Source organism: Engraulis encrasicolus, chromosome 21 (assembly GCF_034702125.1).
Source record: "Engraulis encrasicolus isolate BLACKSEA-1 chromosome 21, IST_EnEncr_1.0, whole genome shotgun sequence".
NCBI lineage: Eukaryota > Metazoa > Chordata > Actinopteri > Clupeiformes > Engraulidae > Engraulis > Engraulis encrasicolus.
The window spans coordinates 4,828,902-4,855,208 of NC_085877.1; the positions used below are offsets into that span (position 1 = coordinate 4,828,902).

Below are 26,307 nucleotides of genomic sequence, written 5' to 3' on the forward strand. Positions count from 1 at the left end.
CACAGCACAACAGCTGTTTCCCACTCAAGGATCGGAGACATTAACGCATCCGATTAACGGATTTTGTTGCTGATGTTGCAATTAATGCCTTTAGGGACGTGTTTGTGGATATGTTTTGACTACTGCGTATGACTAAGACCTGTTTCACGTGTGTGCAAAGATTAGTTGCGCAGGAAATTGGACTGCACAAGGAAGTAACGTATACTTCTGGAGGCGAAAATGCGTTTGATTGGTTGATACAATTGCAGGGGGAGGTGGCAGAGCAGGAGAGTCGTGTCTAGTGAACCAATTTCATACTGGACCCCGTGAAAAAGCACAAGATTCTGAAACGGCGCATCATTCATAAAAGCCTCAATATCTCCATTCCATGTTGATTTTGGCCGATACCGGCCTTGGTTTAGCTCACAATAGCTCGGCAATGAAAGCACATATAGACACGCTGTTGTCACGCTCTGTGGCCCTATCACACAATATGCTGTGACACCTAAAAATGGTTTAGAAAGCAGGGAGTCTACGACATGATTCTGAAAACACTGCTGGTAGTCAATGTGTTAAAGGTGCACTGTCTAGGATGGTGGCCAGAGTAAGTATTGGGTCATTTCACGTGAAATCAGACACTTTGGGACCCGACCGACCCGGATTTCAATCATACTTGGTGTGCCTTTTCAGTAGCAAGGTAGCACCCCAGAACTGCATTGGTTTGAATCTGACACTAATATTAAGGGAGAAACAGACTAGGAAAGGTTCACATGTGAGGGTAGGACACTATACATTCAGCCTTGAATATATCAGTCAGTGTTAGTCACAAAAAGATACCTGTGGTGTTGTTTGAAAGCTCTTTTCTGGCTCTACATAGTACAATCACCTTGGAATACAACTACTCTCAGAATATGAATTATGATAAATTGAAAAATTTAAAATTGAATATCTAAAAAACTTATATTTTAAAATGGCCAGTTCCTTGTCCAAACGTAGCCGGCAATGTCATGAGCAGCACCTTAAATGCTGGTGTTCGGTTTGTTATTCATTTCAGAGAGAAGTTGACTCACAAATATGGCATCATACAGACCACTTACTAATAATATGGTAATACCATAGTAGCATCACATGACAAAACAAAAACAAAACAAAAATGGTCAGTGTCCATGGTCCCAGGTTTCAGAAACTAAGGCAGATGTCCATTTATACACACCAAATGATGATATGTGAATGTTTGAACATTCCTTCTCTGTGTACCTGTGCCATCTTCCCTTTACCGTACTTTAAAGAGATAATCAATGGCTACACTCTCATTTTGTACTCTACCAGTGCATTTGAAGCAGCAGCTGTGTCTTTTGTAGATAATGTATAAGTACGTCCCGTTGCAGTTACAGGTTCCACTACCAGAAGCACATCCTGATGATCCATGACAGTCTATCTGGTCTGAAGGGAAAAGTGAAGGATGGAGATGGCCCATGAGGATGCAGGAAGTTCAGTTTCACCTCTCCAGTGCTCGGCATACATTCCTCAGCACATGCTAGCCACCAGTTGCCATCATATACAGCTACAACATACCCTTTGATGCTTGAAAATGTAACACATTCCTTTACTGAGCTCACTCTTTCAACTCTGCCTTCTCTGAATGCTCAAAATGGCCTAACTTCCACTGTGTCTATTGACAATGGGCAGAAGCTGTGTAGTTTTTGAGTACCTGGAATAGTTCTTGCAGATTCAAACCTTTTCAACAGGTTCTCAGCTTCATGATGGTACATCTCTGTTGTGGCAAACTGGCAATGGATGTTCTTGACATTATCCTTGACAAATTCAAACAGTTGGTTATGGCGTTATAATTTAATTGTCAATAGGACGTTGCAGACTTGCTCGTGCAGCAAGCCATTTAACTGTCCCTCCAACGCCATCACATGGACCTTTGCCATGTGATGTGGCAAAAAAGTGCCACTCTGCAGGTATGTGAAAATCTGCCTCGTGGTGGCACAAATTTGTTGTAATTTTAAGGTTCTTATATTGTGCAGGAAGTCTGCAACGTCCTATTGACAATTAAATTGTAACGCCATACCAACTGTTTGAATTTGTCAAGGATAATGTCAAGAACATCCATTGCCAGTTTGCCACAACAGATATGTACCATCATGAAGCTGAGAACTTGTTGAAAAGGTTTTTGAATCTGCAAGAACTATTCCAGGTACTCCAAAAACTACACAGCTTCTGCCCATTGTCAATGGACACAGTGGAAGTTAGGCCATTTTGAGCATTCAGAGAAGGCAGAGTTGAAAGAGTGAGATCAGTAAAGGAATGTGTTACATTTTCAAGCATCAAAGGGTATGTTGTAGCTGTATATGATGGCAACTGGTGGCTAGCATGTGCTGAGGAATGTATGCCGAGCACTGGAGAGGTGAAACTGAACTTCCTGCATCCTCATGGGCCATCTCCATCCTTCACTTTTCCCTTCAGACCAGACCAGACTTGTCATGGATCATCAGGATGTGCTTCTGGTAGTGGAACCTGTAACTGCAACGGGACGTACTTATACATTATCTACAAAAGACACAGCTGTTGCTTCAAATGCACTGGTAGAGTACAAAATGAGAGTGTAGCCATTGATTATCTCTTTAAAGTACGGTAAAGGGAAGATGGCACAGGTACACAGAGAAGGAATGTTCAAACATTCACATATCATCATTTGGTATGTATAAATGGACATCTGCCTTAGTTTCTGAAACCTGCTGGGACCATGGACACTGACCATTTTTGTTTTGTTTTTGTTTTGTCATGTGATGCTACTATGGTATTACCATATTATTAGTAAGTGGTCTGTATGATGCCATATTTGTGAGTCAAATTCTCTCTGAAATGAATAACAAACCGAACACCAGCATTTAAGGTGCTGCTCATGACATTGCCGGCTACGTTTGGACAAGGAACTGGCCATTTTAAAAATATAAGATTTTTAGATATTCAATTTTTAATTTTTCAATTTATCATAATTCATATTCTGAGAGTAGTTGTATTCCAAGGTGATTGTGTAATATGTAGAGCCAGAAAAGAGCTTTCAAACAACACCACAGGCATCTTTTTGTGACTAACACTGACTGATATATTCAAGGCTGAATGTATAGTGTCCTACCCTCACATGTGAACCTTTCCTAGTCTGTTTCTCCCTTAATATTAGTGTCAGATTCAAACCAATGCAGTTCTGGGGTGCTACCTTGCTACTGAAAAGGCACACCAAGTATGATCGAAATCCGGGTCGGTCGGGTCCCAAAGTGTCTGATTTCACGTGAAATGACCCTATTGCAACTATGTTGCTGGTCTTTGATCTTTACATGAATACAAAGATTCTTTAATTCTAACTAAAAAGTAAACTAATATTTACTAGTATGACCAAAGTACAGCACGCAGGGTTCCCACTACATACCAAACATAAAATTCCATGACTTTTTCATGACCAAAAAAAAGAATTCCCATGCCATTCCAGGAATTCCATGACCAGTGGGAACCCTGAGCAAGTTTTGCACCTACTGTAAAAATGCCTATTTCTGGAAGTTAAAAATGACGAACATGGAGAAGATCCCCCTTTTCCATGCATGAAAAGTGAAATTTTCCCAGCCATAATGAATACTTAGAATTTGATGGTGGTGGAATGCATTTGAAAAAAGGTAATATTCATGAATAGGCAGCATGAATTCTGTAAACAAATACAAATCTAAAAATATCTCAGTGCACCTTTAAGGACCAGCACAACACCAACAACATAACCTGGCAATAATGTCTCACTGACCAAAAAATAAATAAATCACACAATGCAAGAGGCAAAGGCTTCTTTTTCTGCCGTCACTCGCTTCCAAAGATGCCTGAGTATATACACTGTATTCTCTATTTTCCCTCCTCTTCTGTATTGATGTACAGATTTCAGCAACAACAACAACAACAACAACAACAACAACAGCAGTTCATCACCATACCAAGAGAGCCAGAGATATAGCAAGGCAAGAGATACAGCAGCTTCATCCACTTGCTCGCTTTGCTTGCTGTCGATGAAAATATTTCACACAACTGGAGGGATCTGTCAGTGAGTGAAGCGCTTGGCCTAGAGTTGGATGTCCCTCAGAGCCTCGCCTGTCTGTGTGCCTGCTGTTTACCCTCACACACACACACTCACCAGCACATAAACACACCAACATGTAAACACACACACACACACACACACAAGCTTGACCGGGTATGGAGGCCCTGCCTAACTAACATCACGGTCTGTCTGATGAGCTCCTGACCCTCTCTCACCCTCCCATCCCTATGTCTCCATCTCTCCATCTCTCTCTCTCTCCATCTCTCTCTATGTCTCCATCTCTCCATCTCTCTCTCTCTCCATCTCTCTCTCTCTCTCCATCTCTCTCTCTCTCTCTCTCTCTCGTATTGATCTACCCTGGCGGGAACCCAGCCAGCCAGACAGGCAGGCAGCCGGCCTCTTGGGTCACACTCTCTCCCTGCACGTGTGTGCGTGTGTGTGAGTGTGTGTGTGTGTGTGTGTGTGTGTGTGTGTGTGTGTGTGTGTGTGTGTGTGTGTGTCTGTGTGTGTGTGTGTGTGTATCTGCACCCTACCCCGAGCCTGGCTTCTGGCTGGCACAGCTGGCGCTGGTGGGTTCAGCTCGGGGCCGCGGCGGTGACGGGTCAGTTGTAGGCCGCCGTCCACACAGACTCCCCAGGGCCTTCACATAGGTGGACACCTGACAAACACAGTCAGAGAGAGAGAGAGAGAGAGAGAGAGAGAGAGAGAGAGAGAGAGAGAGAGAGAGAGAGAGAGAGAGAGAGAGAGAGAGGCGCGGAAATGAGAAACGGACAGATGGGGGTGAGGAGAAACAGAGAGAGACAGACATGGGGTTGCTTGTCCATCACCTCAGTGTAAGAGACCTCTTTATTGGTAGGACAACCGATCAATACTTTCAGGATCCTTTCGTTTCTCCGAGTCGCAGCAGGTGTTTCTTGACTCGAGGAAAAAAAAAACCCACACAAATCATCCGTTTCCTTTTCCACAACTAGTGTCAGATGATGGAGTTCTCTTCGTTCAAGTCACTTAGGATTTTGAGGCTGACACTTCACTGCCTGTTAAACTGCTCTTCACTGACTGCGAGAGTTCTATAGGATACTGCTCACGTTAGACAGTGATGTTTCAATCTGAACTGGATGAGACACCGTCATGCAAACCATGATTTTTTTTTTCTTAACCTTTAACTGAATAAATCTAGGCTTCGAGTAACTGTCAGAATTACACGTACGGCAAAACATCTGTTTGTATTACACAGACGTCTAAACAGTACAGCAAATATTCTGTGTTGTTTTGACAAATGCCAAATTATTTACAAAAAATTCCCTTGAGCAGACATATGCTTGGATTGTAAACAATGTATGTGTTTGTATTATGTGTTGTTTATTGCTTACATTTGTATAGTGTATAATATCATTTGTATCTTCTCAATATACTGTACATTAAACCTACATTACTGTTCAAAAGTTTTAGAACGCCCCAAGTTGTAGACATCTACTGAATTGCATGAAATGGTACAAAGGCACTAAAATGTGTTACCCACACCATCAACTTGGTTAAACTGGACAGAAAAGTGAAATCCAACCAACCTTTTCACACATTTATGACATTGGAATAAAATCAGTATAGGACGTAAGTCAGTGTAGAAACAGTGTGCTTGTATAGTGGCTATAGCAAGAATGCTGTCGTCTGTGAGAGAGTGGCTCTATTATAAAAGAGAAAATAGAACAGACTAGAAAAACTTACAATTTTCCTGAGGGAGAGGGGCTCAGTTCCAGTCGCGATGACGTGCCGACGGCATATGAAGCGGAAAAGGGCATCGGCCGTGGCCACTCGCAGCGTACAGCACCGTATGCCAGAGATGAGGCCTGACAAGGCCTCTGGCGCCATGTCTGAAAGGAGGTACAGAGTGATTAGTTCTTGGTTCATTATCAATATCCAAACCTGCACAGCCATGGTTACCGTATGTTCAAACCAATATTACCCCTCTGATAACCATCTTGCCAAATGCTGGTGAAATGTCAGTTTGGCTGGTAGAAAAGACCAACTAATTAGCCACTTTGACCCAATAGTGAGTGTGTGTTTGGGTAGTAACATCTACTAACCATTTTGGCTAGTGATGAAAAAAGTTCAATTAAAGCCCTGAATGTAATGTAATTCAAATAATAATGTAAGAATCATGTAATGAGTCCAGCACCTATTGCTAAGCTGAGGATGGCGATGTGTTCCCCCAGCTCCTGCAGGCTCTTGTCCACCAGGGGCCTGTTGAGGATGCTGTGGGCCTGACACCACAGCTCCAGCACCATCTCCAGAAGCTCCTGTACAAGCACCACCACCTCCGACTGCAACACAACACACACCACCATCAACTCATTATCGTGCCGTACATATTGGTGGTTCAAAAAATGCTTTTATTCCAACATATGAAAGTAAGCAAGTAAGTGTGTCCTTAATTATCCCATCATGGGGAAACATGTGTCACAGTAGTAACATTTCACATTCAACATGTACAAAATAGACAACATACATGCAAACACAGGACCAGAGAATGGTATCATACAATGCTGATGATTTCTACTAAACTAAGGTTCACATGATTGGTTATTAAAATAAACCGTACATACAGAAACATACAGTACTTAGACCTATATCCTGATGATTTTAATAACATATTGATCATACTGTTCATGCACAGTTAGTGTATTGGAGTGTATTTCCAGAGCTGTGCAGATGTGAGGTATCATCTGGACCAGATAAGCCACCCACCTCAGGGCAGGAGTGAGCCCAGCGGTGGGCCTCCACCAGCAGGTTCACCAGCTGCTGTACAGCCTTGGAGAGCAGAGTGGAGCGCTCCCACATCGGCCAGAAGCTGCTGGCCAGAACCGTGCTCCACGGCCCTCCGCTAGCCAGACTGTGGAGGAAGGAAGCATGAGTGGGTCATATGACAGGCACTTGGAGGCACCCTGAATACAGTATGCCTGAATTATATCTTGACTATAGTAGGTAGCTAAGTAGTTAATAATATTCATCTTAATTGAGTCTCAAACTGACAAAATTGAACTAGCTTTATACACTTTTATACCCCAAACTGTTTACAGCCATGAATGTGACAGGCTACTGAAAGAAACATACAGTATATGGCTCAGTCTTTTTTGGGCTAAGACATTAGGTGGTACAACCACAGCTAATACCCATAAATTAATTAGTAATTAGTAATGAATGTACTGCAATGAATAGGTTTCTTAGATAATCCACTAAAAGAAAAAAGAACATAATTTAATCCATACAATAGTGGCCTTAGCTGTGGTTGCACCACTCTGACGAGTGATACTTCTAAAATGTCATTGATCCATGCATATGCTTACAAAATATAACAACAGCAGTGTTTCCCACAGAAATTTTGGAAACTATGGGGGCAGGGCCGGTTTTTTGTCCGGGGGGGGGGGGGGGGGGGGGGGGGGGGGGGGTGGGGGGGGGGGGGGGGGGGGGGGTTTTATTTCTCACCGGGGGAGGCGGAGGGGGGGCAGGGGCGGTGCTCAGCGGGGGGGGTCGTTGTGGCGGCAGGGGGGCTCACGGCGGGGAGGGGGGCGGGGTGCGGGTGCAGGCCCTTTTTAGTGGTGGGGGGGGGGGGGGGGGGTCGGGGGGGGGGGGGGGGGGGGGCGGGGGGGGGGGGGGGGGGGGGGGGGGGGTGGGGGGGGGGGGGGGGGGGGGGGGGGGGTGGGGGGGTGCGGGGGGGGGGGGGGGTGGGGTGGGGGGGTGGGGGGGGGGGGGGGGGGGGGGGGGGGGGGGGGGGGTGGGGGGGGGGCGGGGGGGCGGGGGGGGGGGTGGGGGGGGGGGGGGGGGGGGGGGGGGGGGGGTGGGGGGGCACGGGGGGGGGGGGGGGGGGCGGGGGGGGGGGGGAGGTTGGGGGGGGGGGGGGGGGGGGGGTGGAGGGGGGGGGGGGGGGGCGAGGGGGGGGGGGGGGGGGGGGGGGGGGAGGGGGGGGGGGGGGGAAGGAGGGGGGGGGGGGGGGGGGGGGGGGGGGGGGGGGGGTGGTGGGGGGGGGGTGGGGGGGAGGGGGGGGGGGGGTGGGGGGGGGGGGGTGGGGGGGGGGGGGGGGGGGGGGGGCGTTGAGGGGGGGGGGAGGGCGAGGGGGGGGGGGGGGGGGGGGGGGGGGGGGGGGGGCGTGGGGGGTGGGGGGGGGGGGGGGGGGGGGGTGGGGGGGGGGGGGGGGGGGGGGGGGGGGGGGGGGGGGGGGGGGGGGGGGGGGGGGGGGGGGGGGGGGGGGGGGGGGGGGGGGGGGGGGGGGGGGGGGGGGGGGGGGGGGCCATGGAGGGGGGGGGGGGCCGGCGGGCCGGAGGGGGGGGGGGGGGGGGGGGGGGGGGGGGGGGGTTTGGGGGTGGGGGGGGGGGTGGGGGGGGGGGGGGGGGGGGGGGGGGGGAGGGGGGGGGGGGGGGGGGGGGGGGGGGTGTTTGTATTCTTTCCAGTGTAAATGTTCAAAACGGCAAAACAATCGCTACTACAGTATGACTTGGCGCACTGAGAAACTGTAAGGCCCGGGCTATAGTTCAACCATGTATTATTTTGAGAATTAAGGCTACATAAGATTTTAAACACCCATACTTGTATAATAGTAATTAACAATTGTCATTGGTCACAAAATGCAGTACAGTGAATAATTTCGGTTTACAACACAGTTTTCATCAATTCATTACGCCCCTCATGCAGGGGTCTGGGGAAACAATAAAACCCAAAATAGGAACATAGAGAAGATTTAAGCGCACTGTGAAATTTAACGCATAGACAAAAAGGGCTTAGAGGGTAGGCATGCCTTTTCCCCCACACATTCTGTATGCGTACACATTCCTTCATGAGGGGTGGCTGGTCACAGGGCCATTGTGTTTCCAAATTCTCCCATTAAAAGGGCTGACAACATATTACAACCATTTATGGTCTATATTCACAGTCATTACACTTAATTTCTATATGCAGCCCCGATGTTCCTCTGGCGTGTCATGTCGGTCAGCAAAACCTGTCATTACACAACTGTAAACACAGCCTAGGAAGTGTTGGTAAACTCAGCCCAACTGTCCCTTCTCTGAAGGTTTTTTAATGTTTTTGCTCCCAAACCCAATTAACTACAACACTTGACTGGTTTTTGATCCCTGGTCTTTCAAGCACTTGTTGTTCTCTCTATAGCAGGGGTGCCCAAACCTTTGTTTTTTTAAAAACACAAGATGACTTTTTGAAGACTTGATGTCTGCCCGTGACCCTATCAAGTCAATTTAAGGATTTCCAGGTTTCCCAATACAGTGAGGAAACTATGGCGGCCCGCCATAGTTTAAATTTGGCCGCCATAGTTTACGAAAATGTAAAAAAAAAAAAAAAAAAAAAAAAAATTTTTTTTTTTTTTTTACTTTTTTTTTTTAACGATATCCGTTTTAGTTAAAAAAAACGAACAATTTTTTTGAATGACGTTTTGAATTTCCCTTCGCATTTTCCTCCTGGAGTAAATACTCCCTACAGACCGCTGTATGGGTTAGATAACGGTATCCCACGGTAACAAAATGAGGGGAAAGCATTAAGAAGTGACCGTAAGGGTATACAGTTGATTCATGTGCGCACACATGTAACATCGGGTGATAACAGAACATGTGCGCAACGTGCGTTTATGAACACGCCGAATGCGAGGATCTTTCCGGGTCCAAATCCGCTAGTCCATGCATCATCGCTAACCTGCTTTTACATCGCGTGCGCGTGTAAGGAAATGTTTGTTGTTGACATTATGGAATTCACTTCAACAATTTGTCTGTTTCTTTGCTTCAGTTGGTGACAAAACGATTGGCCAAACTCACAATAGAAAGCCTTGCTGTGCTAACGCCCCAGAGAGCTGAAAAAAAAACCACCTTCATAGAAGTCACTATTAACCAGGGGTGTTAACCAATCCAATGAGTTCTCTCATTTCTCTCTCTCATTGCCTCTATCATTGCTCTCTCTCCGCTCTCTCTCTCTCTCTCTCCGCTCTCTCCCTCTCTCTCTCATAGTAGCCTACTATTTACCCTCAAAAATGGTGAGTTTTCTGAGCCCTTTTTAATTTTGTAGCCTAATAACCCACTGAAGGCATGATAATGCTTCATCATATTTAGCAATAGGCCTATGTGCCTTTTATATACAAATGTTTATCATTTTGAAATTGTTCAAGTTGTTTATGACTTGTGTATGACTGAAATGATCATCTGTCTCCTATCAGTGCTGCATTGCTTTGGTAAAGATAGGCTATTTCAACACACTTTACAAACACACTGAAAAGATACGGCCATAGTAGCCTACTAAAACATTTTGGTTCATGAATAATGTGATTAATAAATTGGTGGTCTTAAATTTTCATACGGCACAATCCTTAATTGACTTGATAGGTCACGGCGACCTCAAGTTCTTCAAAAGTAGATCTTGGTTTTAAAAAAAGGTTAGGCACCCCTGCTTATGAGAACCACATTGCTTGAAAGCACGGGATCAAAAGGCCTAGTCAAGTTGTTGTATTACCTTGGTTGTTGGGAGCACCATAAAAAACGCTTCAGAAGAAGGACAGTTGGGATGAGTTTACAAACACTTCCTATGCTTTGTTTTACATTTGTAATGAGTTTGCTGACAGACATGACACAGAGGCCGAGGCGACATCGGGCTGCAATAGACATTTAATGTGTAATGAATGTGAATATCCTAACATAATGTGTAATATGTTGTTCACAACCCTTGTATGGTAAGGAATTTTGGAAAAAACTGGCCCCTGGTGACCAGCACCCCTCATGAGAATGTGTACGCCTACAGATATGTGTGGGGGAAAAGGCATAGCCTACCCTCTAAGACACTTTTTTGTCTATGCTTAAACAATTTCACAGTGCTCTTAAATTCTTATCTCTGCTCCTAATTTTGTTTTATTGTTTCCCAGACCCCTGTCGAGGGACGAATGAAACTGTGTTTGTGGGAAACCGAAATTATTCACATGTACTTGCATTGTTTTGACAATGACAATGTACTACTATATACAAGTCATGGTAAAATCTTATGTAGCCTTAATTCTCAAAAATAATGGTTGAAAATATGGCCCAGGCCTACAGTTTCTCCATGCGGCCAAGGTTCAACTGTAGTCATCTGTTTTGTCCGTTTTGCATTTACACTGTAAGAAATACAAACACCCACCCCCCCCCCCCCCCTCCCCAAAAGGCCCGCGTGAGAACTACACAAACCCCACCCCCCCCCCCCCCGTGACAAAATAACACCGTCTGCCCCTCATAGTTTCCAAAATTTCTTGTGGGAAACACTGATGTATAGAAAATTTAAGACCACCATTTATTAATCACCATTATTAGAACACAATGTGTTTAGTATCTACTATGGCCTATGTTTCAGTGTGTTTTTAAAAGTGTTGAATAGCCTATCTTTAAAAGCAATGCCGCCTGATAGTAGCAGAGATAATTTCAGTCATACCCAAGTCATAAACAACTGAACCAATTTCAAAATGATAAACCTTTGAGGTATAGAAAAGGCACATAGGCCCTATTTCTAAAATAAATGATAAGCATACTGGCCTTCAGTGGTATAGGCTACAATTAAAAAGGTCTCAGAAATTCCCCCTTTTTTATGGTAAATAGTAGCTACTAATGAGAGAGAGAGAGAGAGGAGAGAGAGAGAGAGAGAGAGAGAGAGAGAGAGAGATGAGCAATGAGAGAGAGCACTGAGAGAGAGCAATGAGAGGAACCATTGGAATTGGTTAACCCCCCTGTTAATAAGGACGTTCGCATATGAAAGGTTTTGTTTTTTTTTTTTTCTTGTTTGGTGGGTTTTTTTTTTTTTTTTTTTTTTTTTCAACTTTATCTGCTGGGCGTAGCAACAGCAAAGGCCTTTCATTGGAGTTTGGGGCCAATACGTTTTGGGGTCCACAAAAAACTGTAAGCAAAGAAACAGCACAAATTGAAGAAGTGAATTCCAACATGTCACAACCCAACATTTCCTTTACCCCCAACTCTCACGCGATGTAAACACGCGTTAGCGATGATGCGTGCACTAGCGATTTGGACGAAGAATCCTCGCATATCGGCGTGTCTACGCCTCGTTTGCTCACACTGTTCTGTTACTCACGCCGATGTTCATGTGTTGCTCACATGAATCAACTGTCATACTTACGGTCACTTCCTATGCTTTCCCCTCTTCTGTTACCGTGGGATACGTTATCTAACCAATACAAGTCTGTAGGATGTATTTACCCAGGGGGAAAATGCTAAGGAAATTCAAATCGTCATTATCAAATCGTTGATTACCAAAAACTGATAATTCGTTTAAACAAAAAAAAAAGAAAGTAAAAAAAAATTTTTTTTTTTTTTTTTTTTTTTTTTAACATTTTCGTAAACTATGGCGGCCAAATTTAAACTATGGCGGGCCGCCATAGTTTCCTCAATGTATGGGAAACACTGAACAGTAACAACCATTACTACAACGTCATATAGGGCTTTCAGACCGACCAGAATGGTGCTGGTGCCCGCACCAGTTACGTTCCGTTCTAAAGTGCTTATCTGCGAACCGCCCGTGCTCATACCGGGCTCTGAACTATTCCCGCACGTGACTGTGTTACCCGGATGAACCTGCTGACGGCCACGCTGTCGTCACGGTTCGCGGAGAAAAACCTAGTATTTTGCGGTTCGCATTGCGAACCAACTTTCCGGTTCGCGAACGCTAAAATCTGTGGCGTAAACACGACGGCCGGTTCGCGATAGGTGCGGGAACGGGGACTGGCACGGTTCACAGTCGGCCTGAATGCGCTAATAGAGGTGTAAGCAAGCAATAGGACATCCCTGTGTGGAAAGCCATGCTACTTGGCGAGATTCTGCTGTTCGTGAGGCTTACCCAGAATTCATGGCATGTAGCTCCACCTGGAACAACTTGAGGATGAATTTCTGCAGGTCACAGTGGAAGCGGATCAGGTCTGGGTGGGGGGAGCTTGGCAGTGCGTGACACGTGGCGGTGCTGGACATGCAGAACCTGACACAAAAAATGCAAATAAATCAATCAACCAATTCCAGAACATTCCAGAACGTAACACCCAAATGAATTGAGGTACAAATGTTTATCTTAAAAATGATATAGAAATTGAATAAATGATAAGGGTCAATGGTTTTCAAGTTTAAAAGGCTAATCACATCACTAATTATACATCTTAATATCTAAATATCTCTTTTGTAAAGTGAACATTAACTCCTTCGGAAAGTCAATTACATTTCATCTATGATGTCCTCCATGTTCACCAAAGCCATATCGTTGCCATAGATACCACTGCAGGTGTCAACCCCAGTGACGTCAATGACGTCAACCAACAAGGTTATCAACTGCCATGTGTGAACTTTTCACACAATACGGCACCTGACCCAGCTTGTGACCCAGACAGTGAAAACCTGACAGCATTGCACACTTCATTCCTGACCACACAGCACGTGTTTGTTGCCTTTGTTGTTTGCTTGTGGTTATTTGACATTGACGTGACTGGTTATATCGCCCGGTTTTATCTGATTGTCAGGCTGTGCAACCTCCAGGTGCTCAACAGAAGGTTTGCTTTTCTGTCACTGGAGTGTCTGCTTATATAGTTTAATTCTTTTTCATCTCTTTGTCAGACTGTGCTCCCCTGCAGAAGTGTCCGGCTATACAGGCAGTCTGGTTTCGTCTGATTGTCAAGGCTGTCCAGGTGCTCACCTGAAGGACGTGCTGAGGAGGGACCACACGCCGGCCTTGCACTCGGGACACTGCAGGATATTCTGGTAGTACTTGGCGTAGGCAGGGGAGCCCCAGGGAGAGTTGCAGCGCAGGATGTTGTGGAGGGTCTGACTGAACATGCTGAGGGAGTAGGGCTCTGCAGTTCCCTGAGAGAGAGAGAGAGAGAGAGAGAGAGAGAGAGAGAGAGAGAGAGAGAGAGAGAGAGAGAGAGAGAGAGAGAGAGAGAAAAAGAGAAAAAGAGAGAGAAGTCAGACAAACAGAACAGCACAGCCACAGTTTGAGAAAACCGCTTCTATCAATCATTAATAATACAAATATGATCTTTTGCCATACTCCACTTTAATACCAAGGCTAAATGTGAAGTACGATACTCACTGAACATTCAACTTTCCTTTAAAAGTTCTTCACAATTCCGCCTGTCACAATAATGTTTCAAGCCAGCCTGAAATTGCCATGATCCCACTGCATTGTGCTGAGACTTTTCCGTAAATCAAGTTCGCTAACTGACAGGATCTGGTTGATGTCATAGTGGTCATGACGTGCTAACGGCATGTGTTGTGGGAGAAGATCTGCAGTGTTGTGGTGTGTTGTGCTGGTAAACTCACGTCCAGACAGGCCGTGCTTCATGAGTGCAATGAAGTCACAGCGTCTTTGTTAGCATGTGCTGTGTTGTGTTGGTGCGTTGGCAAATCACGTCCATGCCGTGCTGCATGTGTGTAAAGTAGTTTTAGTGTACTAGCTGCATGTATTGTGGCGTGTTGTGATGGCAAACTCACGTCCAGTTCGTGCTGCATGAGCGTAATGTAGTCATGGCGTGTTTGTTAGCATGTGCTGTCTTGTGCTGTGCTGTGTTGGTGCGTTGGCCAACTCACGTCCAGGGCGTGCTGCATGAGAGCCTGTACGTGCGAGGGTGCGGGGATCAGCCCAGGGTGCAGCGAGTTCTGGAGCTCCTCCAACGCCGTCGGGAAGAAGCTGCACTCCAGCAGGACCCCCACGTTCCACAGCTCCGCCGGGGCGCGCTGCACAGAAAGACATGTTAAAGGGGTATGCCACTGTTTTGGGGCATAATACAGTTAAAATCGTTGGCTGGGGTTTATAAAGGTGGTAAAGTGTCTTATAACTGTATTAAGCCCCAAAATAGTGGCATACCCCTTTAAGTGTTTTTGGGGTCTTCTATGCCTTTATTTGATAGGATAACAGGAAGTAAGTGGGAGAGAGAGACAAGGTAGGGTCGGGATATGACCCAGGGACAGACTCGAATCCGAGTCACCCGCATATGGTACAGCGTCTTAGCACACTGTATCACAGCACCCCCAGGGATTCGTTTTAAAATCTGCTTAGAACAAATGTTACATACTTAATACAACTTCTTATTTTCAGAAAATATTTAAAACTAAACATATCCAGGAAATGTGCTTTTTTATGTTGATTTGTTGAGATATATGCAGCTGACTAAAAAGGATTGCAACGCAGGATCGGGTGAAAAGGGAAATGAGAGGGAGAGTTGTGGTGGTGGATGGAGGTTGGAGGTAGGGAGAGAGGAGGAGGACAAACGGAATTGGCTTTCTGGGGGTCAGTGCTAGTACTGTCAGTCAGTGCCCAGTTACATCTCTGATTACCAGGAACTTTTGTGGTGGATGAGGAGGAGGGTGTGAAGGGTGACTGGGTAGTAGTCAGGGGCTGGAAGTAAGAAAAAAAAAAAAGGATGAAACCCTTCACTTTCCCCCCCAAATGACTCTTTGAGGAAAAGAACCACGAAGCAGGAAGGGCAAGCATAAGGCCTTTTTTAATGGGCCTGTCAATCAAGGAGTCACCAATCACATCAGGCTGTTCACATCAGCTGACCCGGATATGATGCTTCCCAGACAAACGAATCACCCCGTGGCACTGCTTAAGTGACAGCTGAGGAAATTGAATGACCTGAACTGCCTCGGAGAAAAGGGGGAAAAAATAGAAGTGTGCGCATATGCTGCGCCCGCCTGATAACCGCTATGTTTAGGGTGTTTTAATATGCTCTAAGCCGATCTGCGTGAAGTACCTGAGAAAACGGACAAGACAGGTAGAAGCTCTGGACGCCAGAGTCCACCGGGCCTTTCTTCTGCTTCAATTTCTAGAAGAGAAACGGATAAAGAGCAATGCATCATGAGGCTATGAACAAAACACATTTCTTAAGATGTGATCAATGCAATGAATTGTTTTCTGTACAATACTGTAGCCTATCTTTTATCACAAAGAAATAACTTTTTTTTTTTTAAAGGCTGTATTTTATTCAAGACACACACGTTGTTATTTGATAAAAAAAATGATGGATGGGCCGGATAGTGAGAATGAAACTGTAAATGCATTATTCTCCTCACCTCTGCTTTGCCTACGTAGTCCTCTAGCTTGCTCTGCAGCCCGGAGAGAAGGCCTATGTCGAGAGCAGACCCGACTCCCTCTGTGTCCGCAATCACATTCTCTGATGAGGAGTCCATGTCGTCTGCGTACCCATTGCTCTCGTGGTCTGGCCGCCCAGGAGACCACTTTAATGCCCTGTAGGCTGTCTACAAAATGAACATAACAGTAACAGACATTTCAAGAAGACCACACATCACTGTTTATATATTCTGAGTACAAGTATGACCATTAGGAAATGTGTAAGACACCAGCAGTTGAATTGGTTTAAATTCTGATTTAGCCTAAGTCGGGCTAAAAAATGTGAATAATTCTCAAAATAGCTAATGAGTAAACTGACTACATGAGATTTCATATTGTTTATAATTACAAATGTCTGATATGACACACAAAATGCAGGCAAGTATTCCAGTACAGATTGTTTTGGAAAAACATTTCTGACCCCAAGTAAGTGCAAAGCCAGCTGGTCTAAAGAGGTGGAGTCGTCTGCTGGGTCATCCAGCAGCATATTCTGGGACATCACATGCGTTATGGCGATGGAGGCTGGTCTCTGCAGGTACACGACAGCTCTGCCAGCCTTCAGGATCCTGAAATCAAAGCAGCACGTGTAAATACTCAATACATTATACACACGCTTATTGGATACATGTTTGTATATGTGACCAACTCATAATCATCCGCGGATGAAGTGGCCTTGAGCAAGGCTCAAACACCAAATTGCTTGAGAGACTGTACCCTGTACCTAAATAAATGTACTGTAAGTCGATGTGGATAAAACAGTCAGCTAAAGCCTAATTCTCACCGGACAAATTATACCTATGGGCCACTGGTATTACCCCACGATTACCCCCTACCACCTGTGTTATTCTGTGACACATTATGAGAGGATAAGCAAACGTCTTTTATTTACTAAATGTTCAGCAATTATGACAAGATTTCTAGAACACATTCTCTGCAATTATTAGTTAATAAGGTAAAAGTAATATTTCTCCTGTGTGAATCGGGCTCAAGTGTATTGTATATGTTCAGCCCTATTAAAAAGGCTCTACTAACCTGCTGATGATGTCTCTCCTCGTCAAGTCAGTCAGAGTCAACAGCACCAGCCAATCCTGCACAGATGGTCAGTTGAAAAAAAAAAGAAGCATAAATGCATGGTATGTTTCTGGGTACAAGGTCCATCATAAAGATAATGAATTTCAGCCCCACCCATGTCGTCTATTGATTCATTTTATTAAAGGATCCCCATTAGCTTGTGCCATAGCAGTTCACTAGTCTTCCTTGGGTCCTAATTCCGGCCCTAATTACCTGGAATGCCCCAGTCACCTCTCTCCTGGTCACCTTCTCCCGCCAGGTGCGAAGAGGGTTGCTGGTGCCAGGGCTTTGCACTGGGAGGTTCACCTCATAACGTGACTCGGGCATCCACCCATGGTGCTTCATGCTGTCCAGAACATATTCTGGTGTGACGATCCATTTCCCTGAGGTGGGGGTGAAAAAATGGGTGTGATAATGCCACATGCTTAAGAGGAAACTTAAGACACATTAGCATATGCATATACATGAGCTGTTACCAGAATGGCAATTAACAAGTTGTAATATTTCCATTTCATATCAACAACAAAATGCTGAATACAAAACTAGTGGTCACACCAACCTCCAGCACAAGCCGCCAGGAACTTTTCACTGAGCGCAGCACAGGGCACTATCAAGTGAGTGGTGCTTTCCTTGTAAATCTGCAACACATTAAGGAACTGTATGTCAACTTACAACCACAATAGGTAGAACTGTACATGTCAGCCGGCATTGAGATAAAGAAAAAAAAAAACTACAAATCTTTGTTGCATCTTTCAGACTACAGGCCGGGGCGTCAATTACTGCCAAGCCATGTCTGAGCCTATATTTGGATGCAATTGAGGTCAAGGAAAAAATTATAGAAAGTCAAAAATATCTCTCTGAAAGCAATTAGGCTAATTTCTCAGGGTCAATCACTGACTCTTTATCTTTTTCTGAATGAACGGCAACATATTTGTACGCTGGTGATTTCAATGAAATCCTGACGGTTTATTTTTATACAATGAGAGAGGGTGGACCCCATGAGAAAATGATTCCATTAATTAGCCTGAAACATCGCTTCACCAGTCAGAGGATTCACCAATGCAATGCCTGGTCCCCATACCTGATAAAGCACAAAGCCATGAGTAATCCTTCCAGGTAAACTCTACTATAATTTATTCATTAATCAAATTCCTGTTTTTATGGTACTCAAATCATTAGCCAAGTTTGTCTGACAATATCTGACAGGAAAATGAAATGGCAGCTGGCATGGGATCATCATCACATTCACCAAATAACTGTGGGCCTAATACAATGACCATAACCCAAATTACGAGGCTGCCCTTCAAACATCACTCACCGGGCCTCCAATGTATACTCCCCCCAGCTGCTTTATGGCACGTAGGAGTTGTCCTTTCCTTTGAGCATCTTTCAATCCTGATATCTGAAAAACGCGCTTTCTGCTTGACATCTTCACACACTTGACTCCGATATGCCTACATCACACAAGAAAAGGATCGCCTGTTGTTGTAAGAAAGAGAACACAATATATCAGAACATTAATAGCTAGAGTTGCCAAACAGGGTTGCCAAAATCAATTGGGAATGTCATGACACTTCACTGTCAGATTGCTAACTACGCTAACATTGTTTAAACCACAACTCTTCAGCTCCTGGATTGCATCCATATACAATATTTATAACCAGTGATTTTAGTGAGAGGACACTTGGAAGTCATCATGGGGAATGACAAGCAAATACTGTACATTGCAGGTCAGTCTGCCAGGTTGCATGCTGCCATACATTGCATTGCATGATGTACCCTTTTCCTACGCGCCAAAATTGCGTGTATAAACTAGGAGGTACTTGAGTCAGAGATTCTTGGATCCAGTCTCTCTGCTTGAGTGGCGTGCCTGACAATTAAAAGCCCCCGTCTTCTAAGGCTGTCAAATACCATAAAATACACATATTTGTACTAACAAGACGTTTAATAACACAATAAGACACACAACTGTCGTGGTACATTACCGAGCTTCAAGGGTTTTCAGTATGAACGGTACCAAATGTGGATGAGTTGTGCTTGTTCTTCTTCTTCTTCTTTGGTGTTTATTGGCGGTTGGCTACCGACGTGGAGCATTACCGCCACCAACTGGTGCAGTTATGTACAACTCTTTGCATGGCTTGTTCAGGTCAGAGGTACGGAGCATTGATGGAGTGTGCGCACTAACGGGGGTGCTAGATAACAGAAATAAATAAAACAAAAAGCAAACAAATAATAATGAAAAGAAAAATACATAAAAGGAAGGGAAGCCATTAGGGAGGGAAAGAGAAAAATAAATGATCACTCAAGAATAAATAACTTAAATCCTGTCAAATAACTGGGTTGACTTCAAAAATCTCATAAGGGGGGCCCATGCAGATGGCCTATTGGAGAATGCCAGCAGGCCTTCCAGAGTTAACCTTGTCATCCCTATTGGCCTTACATTTTGCATCAGTATTTCCCTTTCACAACTATATGCTGGGCATTCTAATAACACATGTTCTACTGTCTCTCTGTGGTTGCAGAAAGGGCATTGTCCAGTGGCATGTTTCCCTATTATGCTGAGGGAGTGATTAAGTTGCGTGTGTCCTATTCTAAGCCTTGTGGTGACTGTGTCAGCTCTTCTGTCCCTGCTGTCTGGTCTTCTTGTGGGGACTTGTGGTTGGATCTTAAACAGGAACCTCCCCTTTGTATTTGCTACCCACTGCTCTTGCCACAGTTTACAAACTTTAGTCTTGATTAGGCTCTTTACCTCCTCTCTGCTTAGGGGCACCACCAGGTTGCCTAGCTCCATCTTAAGGGCGTTTTTGGCCAGTATGTCAGCCACTTCATTGCCTTCCACTCCTGTATGAGCTGGAACCCAGAGAAACAAAAAACATATGCCCCTGTGAGACAGTCTATACAAGCACTGGAATATTTCACAAATCAGGTCAGGTCTGCAAGCAGACTTAAAATTCATGATACTAACCAAGGCCTGCCATAGAGTCTGAGCATAAAACATATTCATTTGGTCTAAGGTCCTCCGCCCATGTGAGTGCCATTAAAATAGCTAAAAGCTCAACTGAATAGATTGCCAAGTTATCTGGTGTTCTCTGTGTTGAAGTGATGCGTCAGCATCTGGTACATATACTGCTGCTCCTGTCCTTCCAGTGTCTGGATCCTTAGAACCATCAGTATACACCTGCACCCTGTCGTTAGTACCTAGTGCTTAAGTAATGTGTTGTACCATATTGCTTAGTCCACCTTACTCTTTGCTCTTTTTAGATTGTCTGGCTATATCCAGATCCACTTTAGGCATTGGGAAAAACCAAGGAGGAGTGGCTGATAGTGCTACTGTGGGACCAATATGATAGCTTATTCAAGTCTAGTCTCTCAGCCTCTTTGTCTCCCACCCATCCAAAACTGTTTTAAAATCCTTACGGCCATGTGCTCCCAGCACTTATTCAGCACACCTTTGGATGGATGATCATGTGTATGCCCCTGTAATGTAAACCCAGTAATTCATGCTTAGTTGTAGACGACGCAGTGCAGTGGCCAGTGGCATTTCACCAACCTCCACCTGTAACGCTGGGACTGACGATGTCTTAAAGGCCCCACAGCATAGCCGTAGAGCCTGTGCTTGCACTACATTGAGCTTCTGCAAGTGCGACTTTGCGGCTGACCCATAGGGCGATGCAAGCATAATCCAAGGCAGACCTAATAAGAGCAGTATAAATATGCCTAAGGGCACCCATGCTCGCCCCCAGCTGCTCCCACAAGGCATCTCATCACATTAACAGCCTTTTTTTACACTTGGTTGTGACCCTCTGGATATGTTCTCCGTATGTCAGTTTACGATCCATCCACACTCCAAGGAATCTGACACTTGATACTTGCTTAACTGACTGCCCATAGAGAGTGATCTGTACCTTCGGGTTAACCCGCTTGTTAGAGAAGCACACCACTTGAGTTTTGTCAACAGAAAAACGGAAACCCCATTTAATTCCCCATTCCTCCACAGCACTAACTGCTGACTGTAATTTCAGTTGTACAGCTACCGCATTACGCCCTCTCACCCACAGAGCCCCATCGTCTCTGCATATAATGACCTGCCAAGACTAGCGTCTACACACCACAAAGACATCATTAATCATGATATTGAAAAAGAATAGGACTACAAACGCTCCCTTGTGGAGTTCCATTTTCTATGGAGTAAATACAAGAGTGAGATGACCCAACCCGTACTTCGATACTTCTGTCTCTAAGGAAGTCCATCACCCAGTTATACATTCTACCCCCTATGCCTATTGACTCTAGCTTCATGAGAAGACCATCTTTCCACAGCATGTCGTATGCCTTTTCCACGTCAAAAAATACTGCATTTACATGCTCCTTATTGGCTTGAGCCTTCCTAACTTCGTTCTCCAGACAGACTACTGGGTCCATTGTGGTCCTCCTTTCCTAAAACCGCTCTGGTGGCATGAGAGCAAGTTTTTCTACTTTCTAAGACATATGTTAATCTGCGGTAACCATGCGCTCCATAATTTTGCACATGTTTGAAGTCAAGGCAATAGGTCGATAGCTGGTAACTTCGCACTTATCTTTCCCTGGCTTCCCTATGGGTATAACAACAGAGTGCTTCCAGATCAATGGAATTGTCCCTTCCTTCCATATTCTATTATAAAGCTGCAAAATTATTTCCTGTGCCTCAGAGGTTAAACATTCCACCATCTTATAGGTTATCTCATCCTTTCCAGGGGATGTGGTTCTCACCCCATCCAGGGCTCTTTTGAGTTCAAACAGGAGAAGGGAACATCCATTGCTTCGCTAAAATCTGTCTTTTTTATTATGTATGTTAGGGTGCTGGCTTAACATAACACTTCTTGCTGCTCTAGCTTCTGGTGTCAGGTTGACAGAGCTATGTACTTTAACAAACGTTCTCGCCAATGCTTCTGCCTTATCCTTATTACTAATCATAACTTTATCCTCAAATCTTATGGCTGGAAGGGAAAGCTCCCTTCGTATACCACTCATCCTCCTAACCATACCCCAAACTTCAGAGATTTGAGTTTCCCTCCCAATTTCATTGCAGAATTGTTGCCAGTATTGCCGCTTTGTTTGCCTTATAACCCTTCTTACGTGAGCCTGGGCTCTTTTATACGCCACCATGTCACTAAAACAAAAGTAGTCTTCACCTTCCTAAACGCTTTGTTCCTTTCCTGTATGGCCTTCTTGCACTCCTCTGTCCACCAAGGAACCATCTTACGTCGTCCTACACCACTCCCCTTTCCTATTATCTCTGTTGCGGTTGATGCAAGACTTCAGTTACTTTTGAGGCAAACTCGTCCACCCTGCTAAAGCTATCTGGCCTAATAGCTTCCATCCTAACACTACAGAACATACTATAGGCCGTCCAGTTAGCATCTTTTAATTTCCATCTAGGAAAGCCTATGTCCTCCAGTTGCGCTGACCCTACTCCAATGTCACAGCGAATCGGATAATGGTCACTACCTACTGTAGTATCATCAAGAACTTCCCACTTAGTAACACACTAGCTATTTTCTCAGAAACCAAGGTGAGGTCAATTGACGACTCCACCCCTCTCCCCACATCTATCCGGGTACCCCTCCCATCATTCAGACACACCAGTTCCATTTCCTCTAACAGCTCCTCAACCACACACCCATTATAATCTGTTTGTGCACTACCCCAGAGAGTACTATGGGCATTGAAATCCCCACACCAAACTATTTGATTAAAATCCTCGCCAATAATGTTTACTAAGGTTTCTTTACTTTAACTTCTTACAGGGGTTATAGAAATTGGCTACCGTACATTGCTGTCGCCTATCCATACCTCCACTACTACTGCCTCCTCATCTCCGCATGTGTTCATTACCCTGTACCCCAGCCCTTGTTGGATAAAGGTTACGACGCCACCCCCCCACCCCCTTCCCTGTCTCTACGAATAGCAACATACCCATACAAAATGAAGTCCAGCTGTGGCTTAAGCCATGTTTCTTGAACACAAATAACATGGGGCTTCTCATTCATGTCGTCCAGAAAGCTCTTGAATTCCTGCCCATTGGAACAAAGGCTACGGGCATTCCATTGCAGAATCATGAAGACCATTATTGACCAATAATGGTGTCTGTGTATCTGGAATCCCTGCATTGTTAAGTACATCAACTATCATTTCTAGGGATATGTTCCCCATATTGAGATATTTCTCCGCTGCCCTTATAATTATTTCAATTCTCTCAGTTCTGCTCTCTGATTTAGCTGAACAATTAATTACATAGGCAAGAAAAGGCCACAAACTTTACTTTGTCTATTGATATGGTCATGTCGTTGCACACCGTTTCTCTGGGTAAGACCTAGGGTCACGGGCTTCGGGTCCTCTCGGCCTCTTTATTCATTGGTTGCTGACGTACGATGTTTTTCGTTCTGACCAGATTTCACTTTTTTGATAGCCTCCGCGTATGTCAGCTTCTCCTCCACTCTAACTCTCTGTACCTGAGCAGCACGTTTGTGAGCCTCACACCCTTTGTACGCTGCGCTATGCTCACCACCACAATTACAGCACTTTGCTTTTGTATTCTCACTACATTTTCCATATTCGTGATCCTCACCCCCGCATTTGCCGCATCGCTGCCTGCCTCTACACACTGCTGCAACATGGCCAAACTTTTGGCACTTATAGCACCTGAGTGGGGGAGGAATGTATGGTCGCACAGTGTAGCTTAGGTACCCAACCTTAACCCTGTATGGCAACGCATGCTCGTTGAAATACATCAGTACAGAGAGACTGTCACGCTTTACCCCATCTTTAGTGTATGGCAGCCCTTCTAGCCTTAACCACATTAGCCCCGGTCACATTACTCATTATTTCATCCGTAGACATATCAGTGGGAACCCCTGTGATTACCCCCTGCACTGCCCGCTTTCTTTCCCAGGGAAGACATGTTACCTTCTTTCCACCCAAAGATGTAAGCTTAGTTACACACTCTCGCTGCTGAAGGTCCTTGCATGTGATCAACAAACTACCATCTCTAAGGGGTTTCACATTAACCTCTCCTACACTGTCGTGCAGGGCTTTGGTCAGCTTCAATGGGTTGACAGAACCGGGAGACTCAAACTGAAGTTTTACTTTGAGCATTTCTGCCGCATTCGCAGCCACACTGATAACGCTACCAACATCAGAATCCCAGGAATCATCAGACTGGGATGTCCTTCTCATTCTCTTTCTCTCTGTTCTAGCAAATGCTTTTCCTTTCCCTTTTCCTTTACCTTTCGTTTGCCAACCATCCTTGTTCGAGTCTCCCGCGTCCTCTCCCTCCATCTCCACCGCCTCACCCCCTGCGTCACTTCCTGCCATCTCCGCTCCGACCATCCGCCCAAGCACGAGTTGTGCTTGTTTTTTATTTCAAACATTACATAATTCCCCATTTAATGAGCATATAAAGATCCAGTATATACATAATAATTTTATATTCATAATTATACATTTAATATATTAAATGGCTTGTTATAAATACAAATATTCATTACTTAACTTACCACACGTTCCCCCCAAAATCTGATCATATGGAACATCCCATTACGCGGAAGTTTTCAAGGCAAGCTTCCGGTTGGTTGTCACAGACGCTACCTTGTTGCAAGGGGATGCGATGCGTGATACAATGTAGCAGACTGCTAATTATATGGATACATAATGTCACGGACACGTTCTTTTTTACAGCACAGTGGTCGTTTGCACGTTTGAACTGTATTGCTGGAATCGTGGCTATGTTTAGGTTAATGCCATGATACCAAGTGTTGCGGTTTGCTAACGGTTTAGATAGCCCTGTCTGGTATGTTTAGCAGCCTATCTAACATCCACTTGCTTCACCACTAAACCACGGATGCAGCAACTTCGAGGAGCTTATTCTTCACTAGCTTTTCTATCAATTATCTTACACAAAATCCCGTTGAAGCTGCTTCCAAGTGGAATGCTCCAGTTGTTACTTTTCGACGAATTGTTTCTGTGGGACGTGTTTGGAATGTTTGTCATGCATAAGCCGATATTACTGGCTCAGTGCAACACATTTAGCCTACCTGTTGCTTTTACATAAATAATAAATCGCTTTTCATGACTTTTCATTCACGCCATGCCAATTCATGGCACGTTTCCCACACTCCCACGTTACCCGTGCATTAGACTAAGGCTGTATGAAAATCTGATATTTTGATTGCTGGCTGGCTTTGCCTCACAATGGACTGACCACGGAAGCAGGTTTTTTTTGGCCATTCCTCAGTTGAAGGTAAAACGGGTTTGTTATTTTTTAAAGGGACGTAGGTAGAGTAGGCTTTTAGCTACAGTGGCTCGCATTGCAGATACTTTTACACATTGCAGTGTGAATTCTTTTCAACCATGAAGGTGCTAATTCATAGGCTATTTAACCTGATAAATGCTCACAATAATCACTGTTATAATAAGCACTATGAAGCCATTGCCCTTTCTTTCTTTCTTTCTTTCTTTCTTTCTTTCTTTCTTTCTTTCTTTCTTTCTTTCTTTCTTTCTTTCTTTCTTTCTTTCTTTCAAATTTCAGCAAACAAAATGCCTTTCATTCCAACTTGTCCCTTCAAAACAGGCTTTTCACAAGGATATAGATATAGGGGCCCACTGACTATAATGTAACGTTTTGTGACTATAATAATAATTAATATTGATATTTGGCTATAAAGGTTATAGCTTATATAGTAGGGCTATTCAAATGGAGGCCCTGGGGCCAGATGCGGCCCTTGGATGGCTAGGTTCTGACCCCCCCATAAGGTCAGAACAAAATGAAACAAGATGCCTGAAGAAGATCTATGATCGAAACGTTGCTCCTAATAAATTAAGTCTTTTGCAAGCAGTGTGCAGATCCTTTCCCGCTCCTAAATGTGACAGTTTTTTGATCTGGCACCTGCTGATGCTTTTTTGCTGGATGTGCGCACTTTCCACTACACTCAGAACAAAATGAAAACAAATATGTGTGCTATCTGTGGCCGTGCATAATTTGCAATCACTAACTAACACTT

The 26,307-nt window shown here is 44.8% G+C and overlaps 2 protein-coding genes and 1 long non-coding RNA gene across 5 annotated transcripts in view; 1 reads left to right on the plus strand and 2 right to left on the minus strand.

Moving 5' to 3' along the window:
• The window catches only part of slf1 (SMC5-SMC6 complex localization factor 1), a 53,146-nt gene extending 28,274 nt beyond the window's left edge, over positions 1–24,872 (minus strand). The window contains exons 1-15 of one of the 3 annotated variants that reach the window (XM_063187289.1): positions 24,805–24,872; positions 18,588–18,748; positions 17,829–17,907; positions 17,483–17,652; positions 17,231–17,286; positions 16,620–16,764; positions 16,141–16,326; positions 15,822–15,893; positions 14,656–14,802; positions 13,763–13,929; positions 12,923–13,057; positions 6,809–6,953; positions 6,240–6,384; positions 5,789–5,934; positions 4,600–4,724 (exon numbers count right to left, since the gene is read on the minus strand). In XM_063187289.1, the coding sequence (XP_063043359.1) occupies positions 4,600–4,724; positions 5,789–5,934; positions 6,240–6,384; positions 6,809–6,953; positions 12,923–13,057; positions 13,763–13,929; positions 14,656–14,802; positions 15,822–15,893; positions 16,141–16,326; positions 16,620–16,764; positions 17,231–17,286; positions 17,483–17,652; positions 17,829–17,907; positions 18,588–18,698 (1,829 nt within the window). In that variant the 5' untranslated portion in view covers positions 18,699–18,748; positions 24,805–24,872. Of the gene's footprint in view, positions 1–4,599; positions 4,725–5,788; positions 5,935–6,239; positions 6,385–6,808; positions 6,954–12,922; positions 13,058–13,762; positions 13,930–14,655; positions 14,803–15,821; positions 15,894–16,140; positions 16,327–16,619; positions 16,765–17,230; positions 17,287–17,482; positions 17,653–17,828; positions 17,908–18,587; positions 18,749–18,992; positions 19,163–19,254; positions 19,292–24,804 lie in introns of those variants that run through there. The other 2 variants (XM_063187286.1, XM_063187287.1) reach the window with 2 other exon arrangements.
• Positions 19,323–24,635, minus strand: LOC134437572 (uncharacterized). The gene is made up of 3 exons (XR_010032417.1): positions 24,535–24,635; positions 20,019–20,119; positions 19,323–19,461 (listed from the first exon to the last, which is right to left on the minus strand). It is a non-coding gene; the product is annotated as an uncharacterized LOC134437572 (long non-coding RNA).
• Positions 24,873–24,912: 40 nt separating the features above from the next.
• Positions 24,913–26,307, plus strand: part of kiaa0825 (KIAA0825 ortholog) — a 195,447-nt gene continuing 194,052 nt past the window's right edge. Inside the window, exon 1 of the mRNA XM_063187627.1 lies at positions 24,913–25,547. The gene's annotated coding sequence lies outside the window, so the exon portion shown is untranslated. The remainder of the gene's footprint in view (positions 25,548–26,307) is intronic.